Genomic DNA, 15,476 nt, shown 5'->3' with positions numbered 1-15,476 from the left:
AGGATATTAAGAGATGAAATTCCAGTAATGTTCTTTTCTTCAATTTGAGGCAATGACAGATTTTTTTTTCTATTAGATTGTAAAAATAACATAAAGACTTTATGTCATCTATCCTCTAGTAACTGAAAAACATCTATCTTAATGTGGTTATCTTTGACCAGCCAGATCAGACTGCCTTGGAGGGCACAGAGATTATATAGCAAAGGAGAATATAATATAACCAGTTCAAATCTGAGATTACATGATGTCTGGTTTTATTTCAGTGTTAACGCTAAGAATCCTTTGTCACACATGGCAAAGCTTTTCAAGCACAATGACTTCATTTTAATTCATTTTTTAAGCAGATTTTAGAATACTTTACAAAATTGAACACTGACACATTTTGGAAGATATAAAATATTTTAAATGAACAGCAGTTTGGATTGTTGAGGATGCTCTCAGTAGGAATTTCAGGTAACAAGCCACAGTATTAAATGGTAACAAATATCTCTTAAAGATACCTCTTCAGAAAATTAAACTGGAATACCTTTTATAATATAAGAATTTTATAATAGAAGAAGATAGTAGTTAAAAGTACATCAGACTCTGTTGCTGCAAGCAATAGTTTATGTCACAAGATTTATTTTTTGACACAGAATTATTCTCACACTTGTTAAAGCATGCAGTGTCTACAACTCCTAGCACAACAGCTGTTAGAGTTTTTTTAATAGACTTTTATTCATAGCCTAACATATGAAACATCTCCAGTAGATCTTTAAAAATGATGTGACATTCTTAATGGACAAAAATATTTCAATAATTTAATTGTTTCAAGAGTTTTTATTTTAAATGGAAAAATTCTTGTGGATGCATCGAGGAGAGTATTCAAGGAGTTTGATAATGACAACTACATAAGTATCAGTGTAGGATAGTGGAATAAAGTTCAATAAGAATAGTGTTCACTGTCAGACAGACAAGAGGAAATAGAAGTATTGTACACCTCAGGGATAATGAATTACATGAAAGAATACCTTCATTAATCTCCATTTGGACAGCAACATTAAAAGTTAGGACTTTGGACAGTATCTACTGTGAAACCAATCCTTCATGCAGAAAAATCCAGGCAAATCCCTGTGCTCACACCTGTTCCATGTTAAGCCTGCAGAAGTAGAGGAAAGTAATACTTAATAAACTGTGAAAAGTACTATTCAGGCTGACCCTCTTCTATTTGTCAGAATTTGGGTCCAACTCTGAACTTCAGATATGCTGGCATCACTCCAGTCTGGAGTCCTTTAATTCCAAATCATTTCTGGGACATCAGTATCCTAGTATGCATTTTCCAGTTTATGAAATGGGAACAAATAATTATGTGATCTCTGAAGCTGCCAATAGGATAAAGGTTTTCAGCAGATAACTAAGCTGTAATCCTGTTTGCCACAGATAGAAGTGGTCAAGTAGTCCTTACATTACCTTACATAATTTCTTCAACTGATGACTAGAATTGGTCTACATTTGCCTCTGTTTCTAAGTAGGAATTTAATACTCTCCAGAAGCTCTTCCTGTATGTGCTGGCTTCTAGCATTCATGATGCTACTGCTCAAATGAATATGCTCTACTTTTTTTCTGGCCTTTTATCTACAGGGCTGGCACACAAACAATACACATTAAATGCCCTACAGAGCTAAATTATCTAACTACAGAAATTAATACAGAAAAGCAGAAGGCTAACTGAAAAATTAAGCATGATTAAGCTGGATAGACACATTTTACTAAGAAATTTGAAAACAGATTAGAGATTGAAATGCCATTTATAAACAGCAATGATGTTCCAGACATTGCAAGCAGTGTGTCAAGACAGAAGACCATTAGACAGATCAGAGATCACAGAAAAGAGTAAAAACATTCATATAGAGGAACCATACTGAATTTAAGGGAAGTACTGTTTCACAGAATGCAGCGTGAAATGTTTGTTCTTCCTTGTGTGGATGAGAACCAGAAGGTAAATGAAGAGATACGGGAAGATTTAAAAATACGGCAAGTGTGAGAGTTCAACCACCAACTAATAATGTTAGTTCAGAAAAGATGAGCAACTTTCACTGCCGTTTCTTAGATATCTGATTCTACATAGATTTCCTAAGTAACTAATTCATAGATTCATGGAACTGTCTGAGTTGGAAGGGATCTTTCAGGTCATCATCTGGAGAAAAAATCACCTGCGTGTTTGTAAGATTATACTATACAGATAACACTGAATGCAGATGCAGTTAGAATGTAACAAATTAAGTGATGAGCGTGACCTTATGGTATGCTTTAGTAGCAAAGAAATACAGTAAACAGGACAGGAAGGTGAGTGTCACTGACTCAACACATGACTCCAAACTTTATTTATCCTTTTACAAATTAAATGGATCTGGGACACAGTGTAACATAAGGCTTAGATACAGAAAAGATATTACTAGAAGTGGGCTAATATTTATTGCAGTTCACCCTTACAAAAGCTCTAGGTTTGCATGATGGAAGGCTTGGCTGTCTCCCAGTAAACCATGACCATTCCAACTTTGGTATGTCCAATAGTTATATCTCAGAAGGCTGTACTTTACTTGCATCTTCCAGTAATTTTCACAGTGTTGCTCAGGGAATCAGTTTGCAAATGAATATGGTGTTCTACAAATCAGCAAAAAATGGTGAGTCCAGACTTTTTTTTAAGGTCAGTGGATCAATTGTTTAGTTGAGGTGAGCAACAAGAGCGCTTTGATGCTCTAATGGGAAAAAATGTTATTAACAAAATGCACATAGCACCATGCTTCAAGTTTTTTTATGTATTCATTCAGCTTTGCTAAAGAACAAAGTTTGTGAAAATTAGTGGGTAAACCTTATTTCATGCATCATTTGCAGTAACTCTTTTCTGTATTTCGGCTGCACTAAAAATAACTCCATGGGAGATAAGAAAGGTGCTAGAACAACCAGATGGCACTTGCTTATATTTATAACATTCATGTCTAGGGATAAGCCATATGAAACATACTAAAAGACTATGAAATGCTTGCATCATAAAGAAAACAGATTTAAAATTAATCATTTAATTTTATAACGTGATCTCAGACAATAATTTAAAAGATTAAGACAGATAATTCCAAAAGTATCTGCAGCTAGCAAAATGCTAGCCTCATGTAAACAGAAGTTAGCCAATCTAAGACCCTCATTGTAGATATATTCATACAAATACACAACTGCTGGCATAAAATAGTTCCTAAATTATAAAAGTATGTTTTTCAGAATCTAGGATTTTTCAGGACTACTTGCCTTCCTTCCTCACTCTGGTGCACCTAGCAAAAATATTACATTCAAATTTAGCAAATAAAATCTTCTTTTGAATCTTGGTAAATAACAAGTTACTTCATATGCAGTGAGATTTATTTTTTCCACCCTTCTACAGTCTGGGTGGTTTGCACACATAAACTCCATTAGAAGACACAGAGTTCTCTGTGTCAATGCCAATCTTCAGATCTTGCTGAAGTGATCTCAGATTCTCATTCATGGCAGAGAGACTTTTCATCCCTCATTAGTAACTCTGTGAACAGTTTCTTCTCCTAAACTGTAATAACAAGAATTAATATGATTAAATGGGTAATGCCTGTAATGAAAGTGTATGCACCTTAGCCTGTTGCCTTATCATTTCCATGGGAACTCTAGTCCAAAGAATGATTAAATTCATCTAACTAAAGACAGATAAACTACACCCCAAAAAATGTCTTATTTTCCTGTACTTTATCTAAAAAGCTCTGGATGATCAGCACAGCTAATACTGTCTACCATACAAAATCTAAACAGAAGTTAGATGTCTGAAAGCAGGTTTACTATGCCAAATGTATACCTTCTTCTTCAAGACTGAGACTGCCATAAAGAAACTCACTTCCTATGAAATTATTTGCTCAGTATTACTGATACAAACACAAAGGCTATCCTATTGAGGTTTCTGCAGTTCTGGAAAGCAACAACATTATTTCCTGTCAGAAACCCATTCCAGTTTGCCAGCACACTGTGTTATGTATACCTCACCTGGATATAATCTGGGGTCCATGCTCTGACCAGAGTAATGGAGGAAACCTCGCAACCTCCCATGCCCTGCTTGGAACTCCTCAGGTTATAGAGCCATCACTATCTGGCAGTGAGTCTCTATTGCTGTAGGTTTTGCATTTCTACAATTAGACGTATGGCTCCCAACGGTGGTGCAGCTACACCTCACCAAGACGCTGACACAAAAGCTTCAAGCCACTGTAAGGTTCAGCAGGTATTCCCCCCCATCAGCGTCCTTATTTCCATTCCTTTTGGTTTCTCTTCTCATTTTCTACAGCACTCTCCTATCCTCTCCTTACCCTGTTCCTCCGGCCCCACCAATTCTACCTTCCCTCCTCACTCCTGTTCCCATTGCTGCTGTTGCATCGAACTCACAGATTTGTTCAAGGCAGCTAAAGATGCCCCATTTCAGAGGGGTATTCCCCCCCCGGCATTCTTGCTGCTCCCTTGTTTCTCCTTTTACCTACCAACTATTCAGCTTGTTTTCAAGTATCATCTCAACTTCTCCCCTCATGTCCGGCTCAGACTTCAGCTTCAAACCCAGTTCTCTTGAAGCAGCCCACTCCAAAATCCCTACTAGCCCATTCCTGACCCCATCTCTCAACCCACACTCTCTGTCCCAAGGCTGCCACCTGTTTTCTCCCTCGGAGGACCATCCCACTCCATTGATGACAACTGCCGGTTTTGCCAGTCACCACCTTTCAGTATTTCCTCGTCGTACCTCGCGCGGTACCCACAGCCCCAACAGGCTGGGGTGAGGAGAGGCGCTCGCTTTTCAGCCGAGGCGCTGCGAAGAGTCCCCGACGGACCCAGTCCGTGAGCCCCTCCCTCCGCCTTCCCTCCGGGCGCAGCCGGGACAGAGGAGGAAGAGCGCGCGGGCCGAGCCCAGCGCCAGGAAACGGCCGACCGGCCCAGGCGCCGGCACCGGGCAGCCACCGCCCTCCCGCCTCGGCCGCTGGGCGGGTGGCGGCGCGACTCCGCCCCGCTGCGGGGCTGGCAGAGGCGGCTCCGTTCGGCGCCGTGACGCCGGCGGCGCTGGAACACCTGGAGGGGTGGCGGCGGTGCCTCCGGCTCGGCCCTGCCCTCCGCTCCTCGGCCGCGGGCAAGGTGAGTGCGGAGAAGGGGGTCCCGCCGGGCTCCGCGCTGGGACCTGCCGGGGAAACGGGTTCTGCCGGCCGCTGCCGGTGGCGGGCAGCCTCTTCCCCCGCTGCCCGCCCGCCTAGGGGGGAAGGAGGCGGCACGGCGGCCGGGCCTGAGGCGCTGGTGCCCTCCGGCTTAAAATCGGCGAGGTGCAAGATGGCATCTTTCCCCTCCCTCCCGCCAGGCGGTTATCTCACCATGATTATTGCATTTATCCGTTTCTGCCTCCCTTCCTCCCGTACATCCTCCCTGGCTCGGTGCCCACTGGAAGCGGGGAGGATGGGGAGGAAAACGGCCGCTTCTCCTCCGTGATTTCCGGCTTTGCTGCTGGGCTGTCAGGTTAAAATTCGGGTTGCCCGCCACTGTGACCCCAGGGCTGTGCCTCTGGTGCCTGTGCATGGTCAGGTGCACACTGGGCACCTACAGCTGGTGACACTGGAATAATTGTAACAGAATAATTCTCATTCAGAGCTTGTATTTTGTTTGATCTCGATAACCAGACCTGCATCCATCTACTGGTGTGTGAGAGTTGTCAATTTCATGCATTGGGTTAGAATAAAAAGAAGAAAATTAGTTAATCAGTTTTTAGTAAGAGGAGAGGATGAAGGGCACTGTGGTCTTTTCTTAACTAGCAGCACTGTGTACACATTCAGCACCAAATGCAAGTGTAAATAAGTGTAAATAAGTCTCCTGTCACCTGGTGCTGTAGGCTCAGGGCCTGTATGGGTCCTCCTTGAGCATTCAGTTTTGGCTCAGTGCATCCAGTTCTGATTTATAGCTGAGAGAGACAATGTCAGACGTGCACCATGGAGTCCTCCTATTCCAAGTGACACCATGTGGATATTCTGGAGCTTGGTGTGAGCATTGTTTTTCTGTTTGGTTACCTGCCATTTTCCTTTATCCACAAGCCTTGCTGTAGAGCAAGGCAATAATTTATTTCCGGGAAGCACCTATTCAGGTTTTTTGTTTTTTTTTTTTTGTTTTTTTTTCCTAATGTTTTATTCCTATATCTTCCTCCTTGAGTTTGTTGCTATTTTGATCTAGTTTAATTTGGACTTGCTCTTATTCCAGATCAAATTTCTTGGAAGTAAGCTGTTCTGGTCCAACAAAGCTGTTGTTGAAACTGTTCAATCACTTTTCCAATGCATTGGGCAGAGAAAATAGTAGGCTAGATTTGTCTATGGCCTTTCACCTGATTTCCCTGGTAATCTACTCTTTTTCAACTCCATTTGGAGTTCCAGGGAGTGGAAGTTCCTCCTGATAGTGTTTTCTTCCTGTCACTAGCTGAGGAGCTGCAGTTTTGATTCTAGAATTTAGCATGAAGTCTAGGAACGTCTCATTTAGATGTTTACCTTTTGAATACCCTATTAGCCTACTGGTTTAAGCTTAGTGACTTTATGATTTGAGATCAGTTAATACTGATGCGAAAGGAATTCAGTGTAAAGCTATGGGGATCTCTTGTGTAGTGAAGTGCCATAACTGGTAAAACCAGTTGTGTTTTTCCCATGGCAAGTTTTGTCTGAAGGTGATGTGGCAGTTAAATGCTGTCAAACCTTGTTTAAAGCTACCTTACTGTTTAAGCTTCATATGTGAAACAGTTGTTTCCAGGAAGGTTCAAAAGACAGCGTAGTGAAAAGTCAGTTGCTTGCAGTTGGAATTTGCCTACTTCTTAAGTATGAAAGAAGTGTTTTTAGATGAAAGTAATTTCCTCTATTGTCTGCATGGGAGCTGAGATTCAGATATACACACTATTAAAGCTTTGCACATTCAAGAAAATCAGTTCTCCATATGAAAAAGTAGTTCTTTACGATTTATTTTATTTTATTTTTTGCATAGGGTTGTATCACTGTGGGAAGTAGAGGCTGAGAGTCACGTATTGCAAAGTAAAATTCCTTTTGAACCCTATTACAGGGCTGTGTTTTTTTTTTTTCCCTTTAGTAGTCATGCCTGTGTTGCCCATTCTTCTGTTCTGCACCCTTTACAAGGCTGCTAAATTGTTCTAATGATTTCCCAAGTAACATTTTCTGGAAGAGCAGAATAATAACAGCTCTTGTCACTCTTAAACTGGTGTTGAAAGCTTTTGGTATGAGTTGGCAGAAAAATGTGCTGGTATCTCAGCTAATGCTAAACATCAAGAAATATCCTCAAAGACACTTTAATACTTTTTTCAAAGTCTTGTCCAGCAGCATGGCTCTGAAGTTGGTTCTTCAGGATGTTTTGCAGCTGCCTAACTGTAAAATCACTCTAAAGACACAATTACGCCACGTGATGCAGAAGCATTAAAATACAAAAGCCTGGAGAGTGCCGAATGTTAAACAAAGAACCGTGTGGTCAAGAGCAGTGGAGACATTTGACCTTTTGCATGTTTCTAGCAATAGTCTCACAGTAGCTTTTCCTGCGGCTATTGTAAGCCATGGCAAAACGAGGGGCATTTTGACCGGTTATGCAAGCATTTACGTCAACTTGGGAACTGTCTGTTCCCAGTCACTGAAACAGTGCCCAGGTCCATCCTGTGAGTAGCTTCGTAGGCATCACCACTGCTTGGGAAAGAATCAGCAAGTGTGCCAGGCTCTGGGAGCAATAAAGCAGAGTTTGAGAGAGCTGTGCATCTGTCAGGGATATGCAAACTGTATTGATCGTGGTCTTGACTCAAAGTGTAGTGAAAGAAGATCACCCTCTTCTTGTTTTGCTGTGCATGCTATACCTGATTTGTTAGTCAAATTTCTTACCCACTGATGTGAAAAGATCTGAGGAATTAGAGAGAAGATTATTTTTCCTATTCTCTGGCCTTGCATTGTTGCCCCTCAGGTATAATAGCATTGCTTCCTGACATGTGCACTGATGAAAAGGAAAGAAAGAGGCAGACTCTTTGAGTGTTGACAGTGTCAGCAAATAGGGCATCTAAATGAGAGAGGTATTGGTTTGAACTTTAGAACCATATTTATGACAGCATAGGTGTGGAAAAGGTTTTGTGAGTTTTCGTACATCCTCTGCTTTTTCCATCTGTTCTACAAAGGGAAGGGTTCCTAACATTAACACTCTAGACTGGTTATGGGTAGAACGTGTCAGAGAAACTGTCTTCATATTGTCTTTTATAAACTATACACAGCAGGTATTCCATATGGCACTTTCTTTAATAGTATTTGGCCACTAAATTTAAAAATACGATTTTAAAGCTGGAAGAACAAATGCATATTACAAAACAGTTTGATAATAATTTCAGAGAAATGAAGTGAATCTGCGTTTAGAGTGAGATTAAATACTGGACTGCATATATCCTCAGTTTTGCTCATTTGCAGAGTGATGTTAGACCCACCACTCAACTTCTTCCGTGAGATACATTCAATACTTATTTACAGTACTTACCCGGTTCTTTCCTAAAGGACATTCTTTGCTCAGTATTCTCACAGATATAAATGGAAAACTAGTAGTCAAGCGGAAGCTTTTGCCTGAGGACAAGCTGATACTATTTGCTGTTCTTGTATTATTTCACAAACAGCTTCTGAAAAATCAGTGTAATCAGAAGCATTTTAAACTGAGTTTTACGTGTGTCTAAATATCTATGTCTTTCTGTATATAAATAGTGAAAGATTTGTGTGCAGTTTATCTGGAAAGGACTATTGTTTACTTGCTGATCAGCCAACTGTGAGTCTAACAGCACTTATTTGAAATATTTTGCTCTGAGACTACACGTACCGTGTTGTGACTACACATTACCGTTCTTATGTTCTTGAGATAAAACACTATTGTAAAGAATTTATTTTTCAGTTGTTAAAAAAACAAAAAAGCAGCTCTGTGTTTCATTTCAATATATATTGTGCTCTGAGAAGATGGAGATTACCCATGCCTGTAAATTTATGACTTAATACTCTTTGGTATAGTTTGCAGGCACATAGAACCAATATTTAAAAAAAAAAAAAAAAAAAAAAGGAGGAGGAATGATAGCAATTGATCTGGTCCTTGCACACACACATGGGACCAAAAATAGGTTTAAAAAACTCAGTGACATTGTCACATTTTCACATCTTCATGTCAGCTGAAACTTATCTCTAGCAACTCTTAATACCAGAAAGCAGTGCAGCTCAGATATATTTATACTCAATTTCTGGGTATAAGTGCATGGTAAACTTCTAATGTCCAAATTTACTGTATTTATCCACAACTGTCTTCTAGTTAAATTATACGTATTGGGAATAGAAAAATGAAAAACTTGAAATGATTACAAAAGAAATGAGGCACTGGCTGTCATCCTCAATTTTAACTGCATCAGGAAACTAAGCAGAGTAATTTCCTATTTTAATTGTGCATTCTGCAATAATTATTCCACAATAGAAGCATAATAATTGTTTTCAGAATAAAGTAACTCTTAGAGTACTCAGTGAAGTACCTATTGGTCATCTGCCTTGTGTAGAAATAGCTAACAATCAGCTTAATACACAGTGAAAGGTGGGTCATTACATACTTAGTGTTAATAAGTTCTGCTAATTTTGCTAGGTCTATTCTATGCAAATAGGTCCCCAGGTATTGTTAAAAAACGAAGACCTAGACCTCCAGATTTCTTCATACCTTATATGTGACTTCTGATGGTTCAAGCCATCAATCACAGAATCGTGGTCATTTATTGTGCCTGCTCTTATTATTGTGGTTTATTCTCCCTGCAATTGATGAGCCTGAAAAAGACAGCAAAAAATTCTATATAGGCTCCAACTAAATGTAAAACGGGCTCCGCTTTCTATTTTGAGTTCACTGTTGTTGGCTGGTTGGTTTGCTTTGCAAACCAAAGCAACTATGTCTAGTTGTGTTGGTAGTATTTCTTGTCTTGAGACCTCACAGGATCAAGACAAACACATAAAAGAAATGTTAAGTTTTTGTCAGTCTTTTGTAAGCCTCAGTAGAGAAAAAGAGGAAATGGAGTAAATCATATCAATAAGTATTAGTTTCAGAAGTGTTTGCAGTGAAAGAGAAAATTGGTTCCAACAAACTCGCATCACGTGCCGTGTCCCATGCACAGTGTTAATCAGTATGCTGGTAAATCTGTTTCCCTGATGGTTTGACTAACGACTATGAAACTCCAGTTCTAAGAGAAGCCAAGTAGAGGAGCATTCTTTCTGTATGACTTAGCCATGTAGTTTGTGTCAGCAGTCCTTCTCTGTGTAAAGCTTGCTGCTTTCCTGGTGCTTCTGTTACAAATGCATTAAACGTCTTTTTAGATGTCAGCTCCTGAAGTGGATTGAAGGAGTAATTTCGATTATACATCTTCTCCCTGGTAAGACTACAGATTCTTCTGAGAAGTTGGGGATAATACATAAGATGCATCTGATGGCAAAGGAATAGGCAAAAAGTTGTAGTAGATGGGAGAAACTCTAGTGCCACGCTTGTACAACAGTTCTGCAAACTTTCTGAAGTAATAAATAAATGCATCAGTGAGTAGACTAACAGAATGAAAGTGCGGATTTAAAGCTAAGCGTGGATGATTCAGCAGGATTAGAACATCAGTGGTGAGTGTTAAGAGCTTTAGAGGAAAAATTAAATCTTGTCATTTGTCATATCAACATTAACTTATTTTATCTCAGTTACAGTGGCAGCTAGTCATGCAGTCAGACTAAGCATTATAACTCTAGCTATGTGTAATCTTGATATTGAATGCCTATATAGACCCTGACCCCAGTTTTTGCTATTTTCACGTGCTGACAATGTGTCTAATTAGAGCCATAGGCCGCTCTGTTTGATTTTGCTTGCAAAAGGCAAAGTGATACATGGTTTGAAGCTCCTGACTTATTGGGTCTGTGCGTTTGTAGACAGGCCGTAGAAGATAGAACTGGGGCCTGCTTAAGCTTATTCTTGCAGTGAGAGACCCATTTCCTTGATTCGGTTTGATCACAGCTCTCAGGGAGCAGAGGAGAGGAGACAGGTTGTCAGCCAATAGCTGTTGAAGAAGCACAGATGGTGCCCTCTCCTAAGCAAATCACAGATTTTCTTCTCATCAGGTTATTTTACGTAAATGAAACTAACACTCTTGCATGTAGAACTCCTAAATTTTTTTGTTGTTGTTGTCTAGTGCTACTGTACTAATTACAGTACTAAAAGTTTATTGGGAAATTACTGTTTTAATACAAACGTTTAAGTGAATCAACTGCAATGCATGTTTCTTCCATGCTTGTAGTTATAAGGCGTGGGGACTTTAAAGTGTGGAGAGTTTGATGGAACTAGAAAACCTTCAGAACACTTCTGCTGCATTGAGAGGACAGTAAACTGAGAGCATAGTGCTAACTATCAGTAAAAGTGCAAACCTATCTGTCCTTTTTCATGGGTACATCATGTCAGGCTTGCTGAATTCTGCTCTGCCTCTCATTCTGTTGTTTCATTCTTTTGCTTCTAGATGCATCTAAGAATATATTGTTCAATTACCTACCATCCTATGTAACTACATTAAGTCAGTTTTGAATGCTAAATTTCCTCTTTAAATCAGCACTTGTAACAGCTATGCAAGCATTTGAGCTCATCTCTTAGTTCTAAGGAGTGATTGAATCCCCACTGTTTTAGATTTAGTCTTCATGGTTGAAAGATTCCTGTTCGTGGTCCCTTGCTTCCTGCTTTCTCCTATAGGATCTGTTGACTGAGGATTAGTGTAAGAGCTGCGTAAGCAATGCTCAGCAAAGAACAGATGTTTGAACGAGGGGAAAAGATTTATTTATTTTTAAAGTTCCACGTAACTGAGAGAGCTTTAAGATCTGAATTTCACCTTGCCGCATGACGCTTCTTAATTTTTCTTTTCCAGTAAATGTTAAATGTTTCTGAGTGATGTTAATGTAATAGATAATATTGTTCAGCTCTTGGGAAACCAGATAACCCATGCTGCAGCAAACAGTAATATAATAAAACTGAAAAAGAGAAGCAAGGGAGTCACGCAGAGAATAAACTGGAAGGGAAGCTTAGGGAATGCTAAAGACTTAATTATTCGAAACACCAAGCTAGCATTTTCCCGTTTGCAGAGAAGAATGTTGGTGATCTAGTGAAATGGTTTGGAACAGTGCAAAGAAAGAGGATTTTCCATAGTCATGTGGAACAGAAGTGCCGTTTGCAAGTGAATTCCTTCCAGCAACATGGCTACTAAAATATCATGGTAGGAAAGCAGTTTGATGCAGTGGGTCAAGAATATTATGAAGTTCTTAGTGCATTCCAGCCGTTTTGGCTACTTGTGTAAATACTTTGTGGGTAAATAGCCTACAACCTAGACAAACCACCACAGATGCAGAGATGCCATGGTGCAGGGCAACCTTGGTTCCAGCACACCTTGTTAGCTCTGGCAGCATGCAGTGAGAACGCAGCTGTGCTCCTTTCAAAGCCAGGCTGAGCTTAGAAACAACTGGGTGCAATTTCAGTGTTCAGGCCAGTGACTGTGCCAGGCCCAAGCTGCCAGGATGCAGGCCGCTCTGGTGCCAGTCCACATGCAGAGGATTGCAAAACACAGTGTTGAGGCCTTCTGTGGCTTTTCAGGGCCAGTGAGGAACTTTAGGGGTTCAGCAGGGCTGATAGGGCCCCGGTTCCATACAGAGATGGGTGTTCTAGCACTGTGATCATTTGTCTTCCAGGTAGACTCCTTGTGGATCAGGCTTAAGTTTAAAACTGAAGCTGAGGTAGCATCTGTCTGTCTCAAAACACTAGGTAGCACTTCTAGAACGAGCAGTGCGTGAACGTAGTCAGAAGACCTCAGATCCATAGCACCTATGATTGCTGCTGCTTTCTTCTGTATTATTCAGAGTGTCCCTATCTTTTGTTAGATGTCTTTCACAGAGATAACAAATGTTGCACTGCTCTTTATCATTAAAGGTAATGGAAACTTTCTGAATGAAATGTTTTCCAGTGGGGTGGTGGATGCTATTTTTTTTCCAGGTCAGTATAATATTATTTACCAAAACACTTTTTAGTCTTAGAGTCTCTCACATTAACTTCCCTGTGGCAAATTAAGTTCAGTTTTATATTTGAAAGTACATGAAGTCAAAAGTTAATTTTGACTGCAGTTTTCAGGGAAAGTACATTTGCAGTTGCACTCAGATACAAACACAAGAATTCCTGTAGTACTACATCCACCTACATCCAGCATAAGTAAATATTCCTGTTTTCCTTTTTGTTTTTTTTTATTTTAATGACTGTGTTAATAAATACTGTTCTTATCTCAGTAAAGCTAAACTGTGATGCTAAAACATGAAATGAAATTAGTATACAGTACTGTAAATATCTCTCAAGTGTATCTAACTTGTAACAAGTTCTGTGTAAGTGAAGATCATGGGGCCCAATCTGTGCAGTTTTGTGGTCTCGATTAACAGCTAAAAGAATTGCAGAATTGCAGCAGACATTCTGGTTTTCCAGCCAGTGAGAGAAGCGAAACTCGGTTGAAACATAACTGATTTCTTTATGAAATCTAAAATGAATGGTATCAAGGAACTCTTTGTGATGGATATTATAAGTGATAAACCACAACCTTGGTCAAAAGTCACGTGATTCTTTCTGAGCAACCACAGTTCTTTTCACTCAAGGCCAGCACTCACTGAGCTGTCCCTACGACCTGAATTTTCATTCATACCAAAAGCTGATTCTGCATTGGAAATAAAAGGGACCCAGAGACTGAGCTTGAGCAGTGTGCTGCTTTTGGTTCCCACTGTTTAACTGCTGCAATCTCCCTGGCAGGCTTATGTCTATATCACCTAAAGATCTTTGGACCCTTCTCTTTCAGTGTGATTTGAGTAATACTGCATGTCAGGAGTATAGCAGCCAGTATAGGTAAGACTCCACCCTGTATGGCCATATGGAACTGTCTCATCAGGCCTTGTAGCTTCAAACTTATGTCCCTTCATGTCACACAGTGGGTCCAGACACACATGCCTTCATTTTCATACCATTGACACAGTTCTCAGGCACTCAAAACTGCAAAAATACTGCACAAAGGCCATAGGGGTGTGATGTAGGACTTGGAACGCAGCTGGAAAGACCTTAGAGTCAAATATAAGGTCAGATATTTAGGAAAAAAGAATGTGAGCTGTGCTTGCAAAATGAGAATTCAATGTCACCTTATCTCTTCTTTTTTTTTTTTTTTTTTTTTTAGGTTGCTGGTTTCTAGGAGAGTAGGGTGAGCGTGTACAGTATTTAAGGTCAGTGCCTTAGACCTGTTCCCCTTGTTGATAGCTACGCTTTGTTCCACATCATGTGCGTATCATTTTACCTAGATAGGCTGTTCTTTGCTTCCTGTTAAACCGAGCGTGCTGCTCAATAACTGAGTCATGGGTGTGTAATCAAGCCAAATCCCGTGTTCCTATCTCTTGCACATGTTGACTTAAGGAGGACCTGTATTTAAACAATAAAGTCGAGACAGCTATTAGAAAACTGGAATTAACATTGCCTGTGCTTTGTGACTCTAAAAACTAAAGCAAAGCCATGCCTGTTGCTGTCCATTCTGCATGTTGTTTGACATGATAGTGCTGTAAATCAAACAGTAATCCAAAGCAGTTCTTTCTTCCTCTCTGTTCTTTGGTCATTGGCCTTACCATTTAACTCTGCTTGGAAGACAGGGTTATGAATTTTCTCAGCACCTCTCCTGCAGCGCTTATGAGCACTTCACGAAAATTGAATTTCAGGAAAATATCCTGCTCTGATATAATCTTCCAGCATCTTATGGAACTTCGCCAGGAAGTTTCACAGGTACAGATAGCAGAGAGGCTAGAATCCAAAATCTAAGATTTGGCTCTGTTTGGTTGCAAATGGGAGTACATGTGCTTCACAGTTGCAGGAAGTTCTCAGGTTTGCATAGCCGTGTCCGAACCCCTGCAATCTGCCAGTTCCATTTCATTTCAGTGCTTGCCATACTGTCTTCAGGCAGTACCTTGTTAACTAAATTGCCAATCATGATTCCCCATTGTAGTCCCTGTTCATTCTCTCCCAGATTAGTACCTTACAGTCCTCTCTGGAAGCAGCAGAGGAGATGTCAGGTGCTGTTTTCTGTTGTGTTTTTGCTGTGTTTTTTTTTTTCTTCTTTTTTTATAAGAAGTCTCTGGCTTGATTTGTAAATTTCACCTAGGAGGAGTGTGCTCTGTTACTGATGATGTGCATGCCATCTGGACAGCTCACTGAGTATCCAAACTCGAAATACTAACTTTTAAAATTTAAAATCCAAACACATGCAAATCATATTTCATTCACAGGAATTATGGTGCCCTTCTGAGAAAAACTGTCTGGTAGTTAGATTTCACATCCATGGCTCAAGACATGGCAAAGCTAGTTTTTCT

The 15,476-nt window shown here is 40.2% G+C and overlaps 2 protein-coding genes across 7 annotated transcripts in view; one reads left to right on the top strand and one right to left on the bottom strand.

Moving 5' to 3' along the window:
- Positions 1-252: 252 nt before the first annotated feature.
- On the bottom strand, positions 253-15,097 carry LOC116216737 (uncharacterized). The gene is made up of 3 exons (XM_085226961.1): positions 15,074-15,097; positions 4,778-5,330; positions 253-1,138 (listed from the first exon to the last, which is right to left on the bottom strand). Exons 1-3 carry the CDS (start codon positions 15,095-15,097, stop codon positions 1,047-1,049), a joined length of 669 nt encoding a protein of 222 aa, XP_085083087.1. The 3' UTR covers positions 253-1,046.
- Positions 5,013-15,476, top strand: part of ICA1 (islet cell autoantigen 1) — a 68,406-nt gene continuing 57,942 nt past the window's right edge. For 2 of the 6 annotated variants that reach the window (XM_085227495.1, XM_085227494.1), the window contains exons 1-2: positions 5,014-5,163; positions 14,300-14,345. The gene's annotated coding sequence lies outside the window, so the exon portion shown is untranslated. Of the gene's footprint in view, positions 5,164-14,299; positions 14,346-15,476 lie in introns of all 6 variants that reach the window. The other 4 variants (XM_085227496.1, XM_085227497.1, XM_085227498.1 and 1 more) reach the window with 4 other exon arrangements.

The sequence above is a fragment of the Meleagris gallopavo genome, chromosome 6 (assembly GCF_905368555.1).
Source record: "Meleagris gallopavo chromosome 6, MGAL_WU_HG_1.1, whole genome shotgun sequence".
Classification (NCBI taxonomy): Eukaryota; Metazoa; Chordata; class Aves; order Galliformes; family Phasianidae; genus Meleagris; species Meleagris gallopavo.
The sequence above is the reverse complement of the archived record's forward strand: the minus strand, read 5'-3'. Positions and strand labels throughout refer to the sequence as shown.

Excerpts from the sequence above, each read along its gene's own strand:
- LOC116216737 (XM_085226961.1), bottom strand. The coding sequence starts at position 15,097 with ATGATTGGCAATTTAGTTAACAAG. Across the intron at positions 5,331-15,073 it reads TTGGCAATTTAGTTAACAAG|CCGGAGGGCACCAGCGCCTC; the intron begins GTACTGCCTGAA and ends GCCGATTTTAAG. Across the intron at positions 1,139-4,777 it reads GGCTGTGGGTACCGCGCGAG|GCTTAACATGGAACAGGTGT; the intron begins GTACGACGAGGA and ends CTACTTCTGCAG.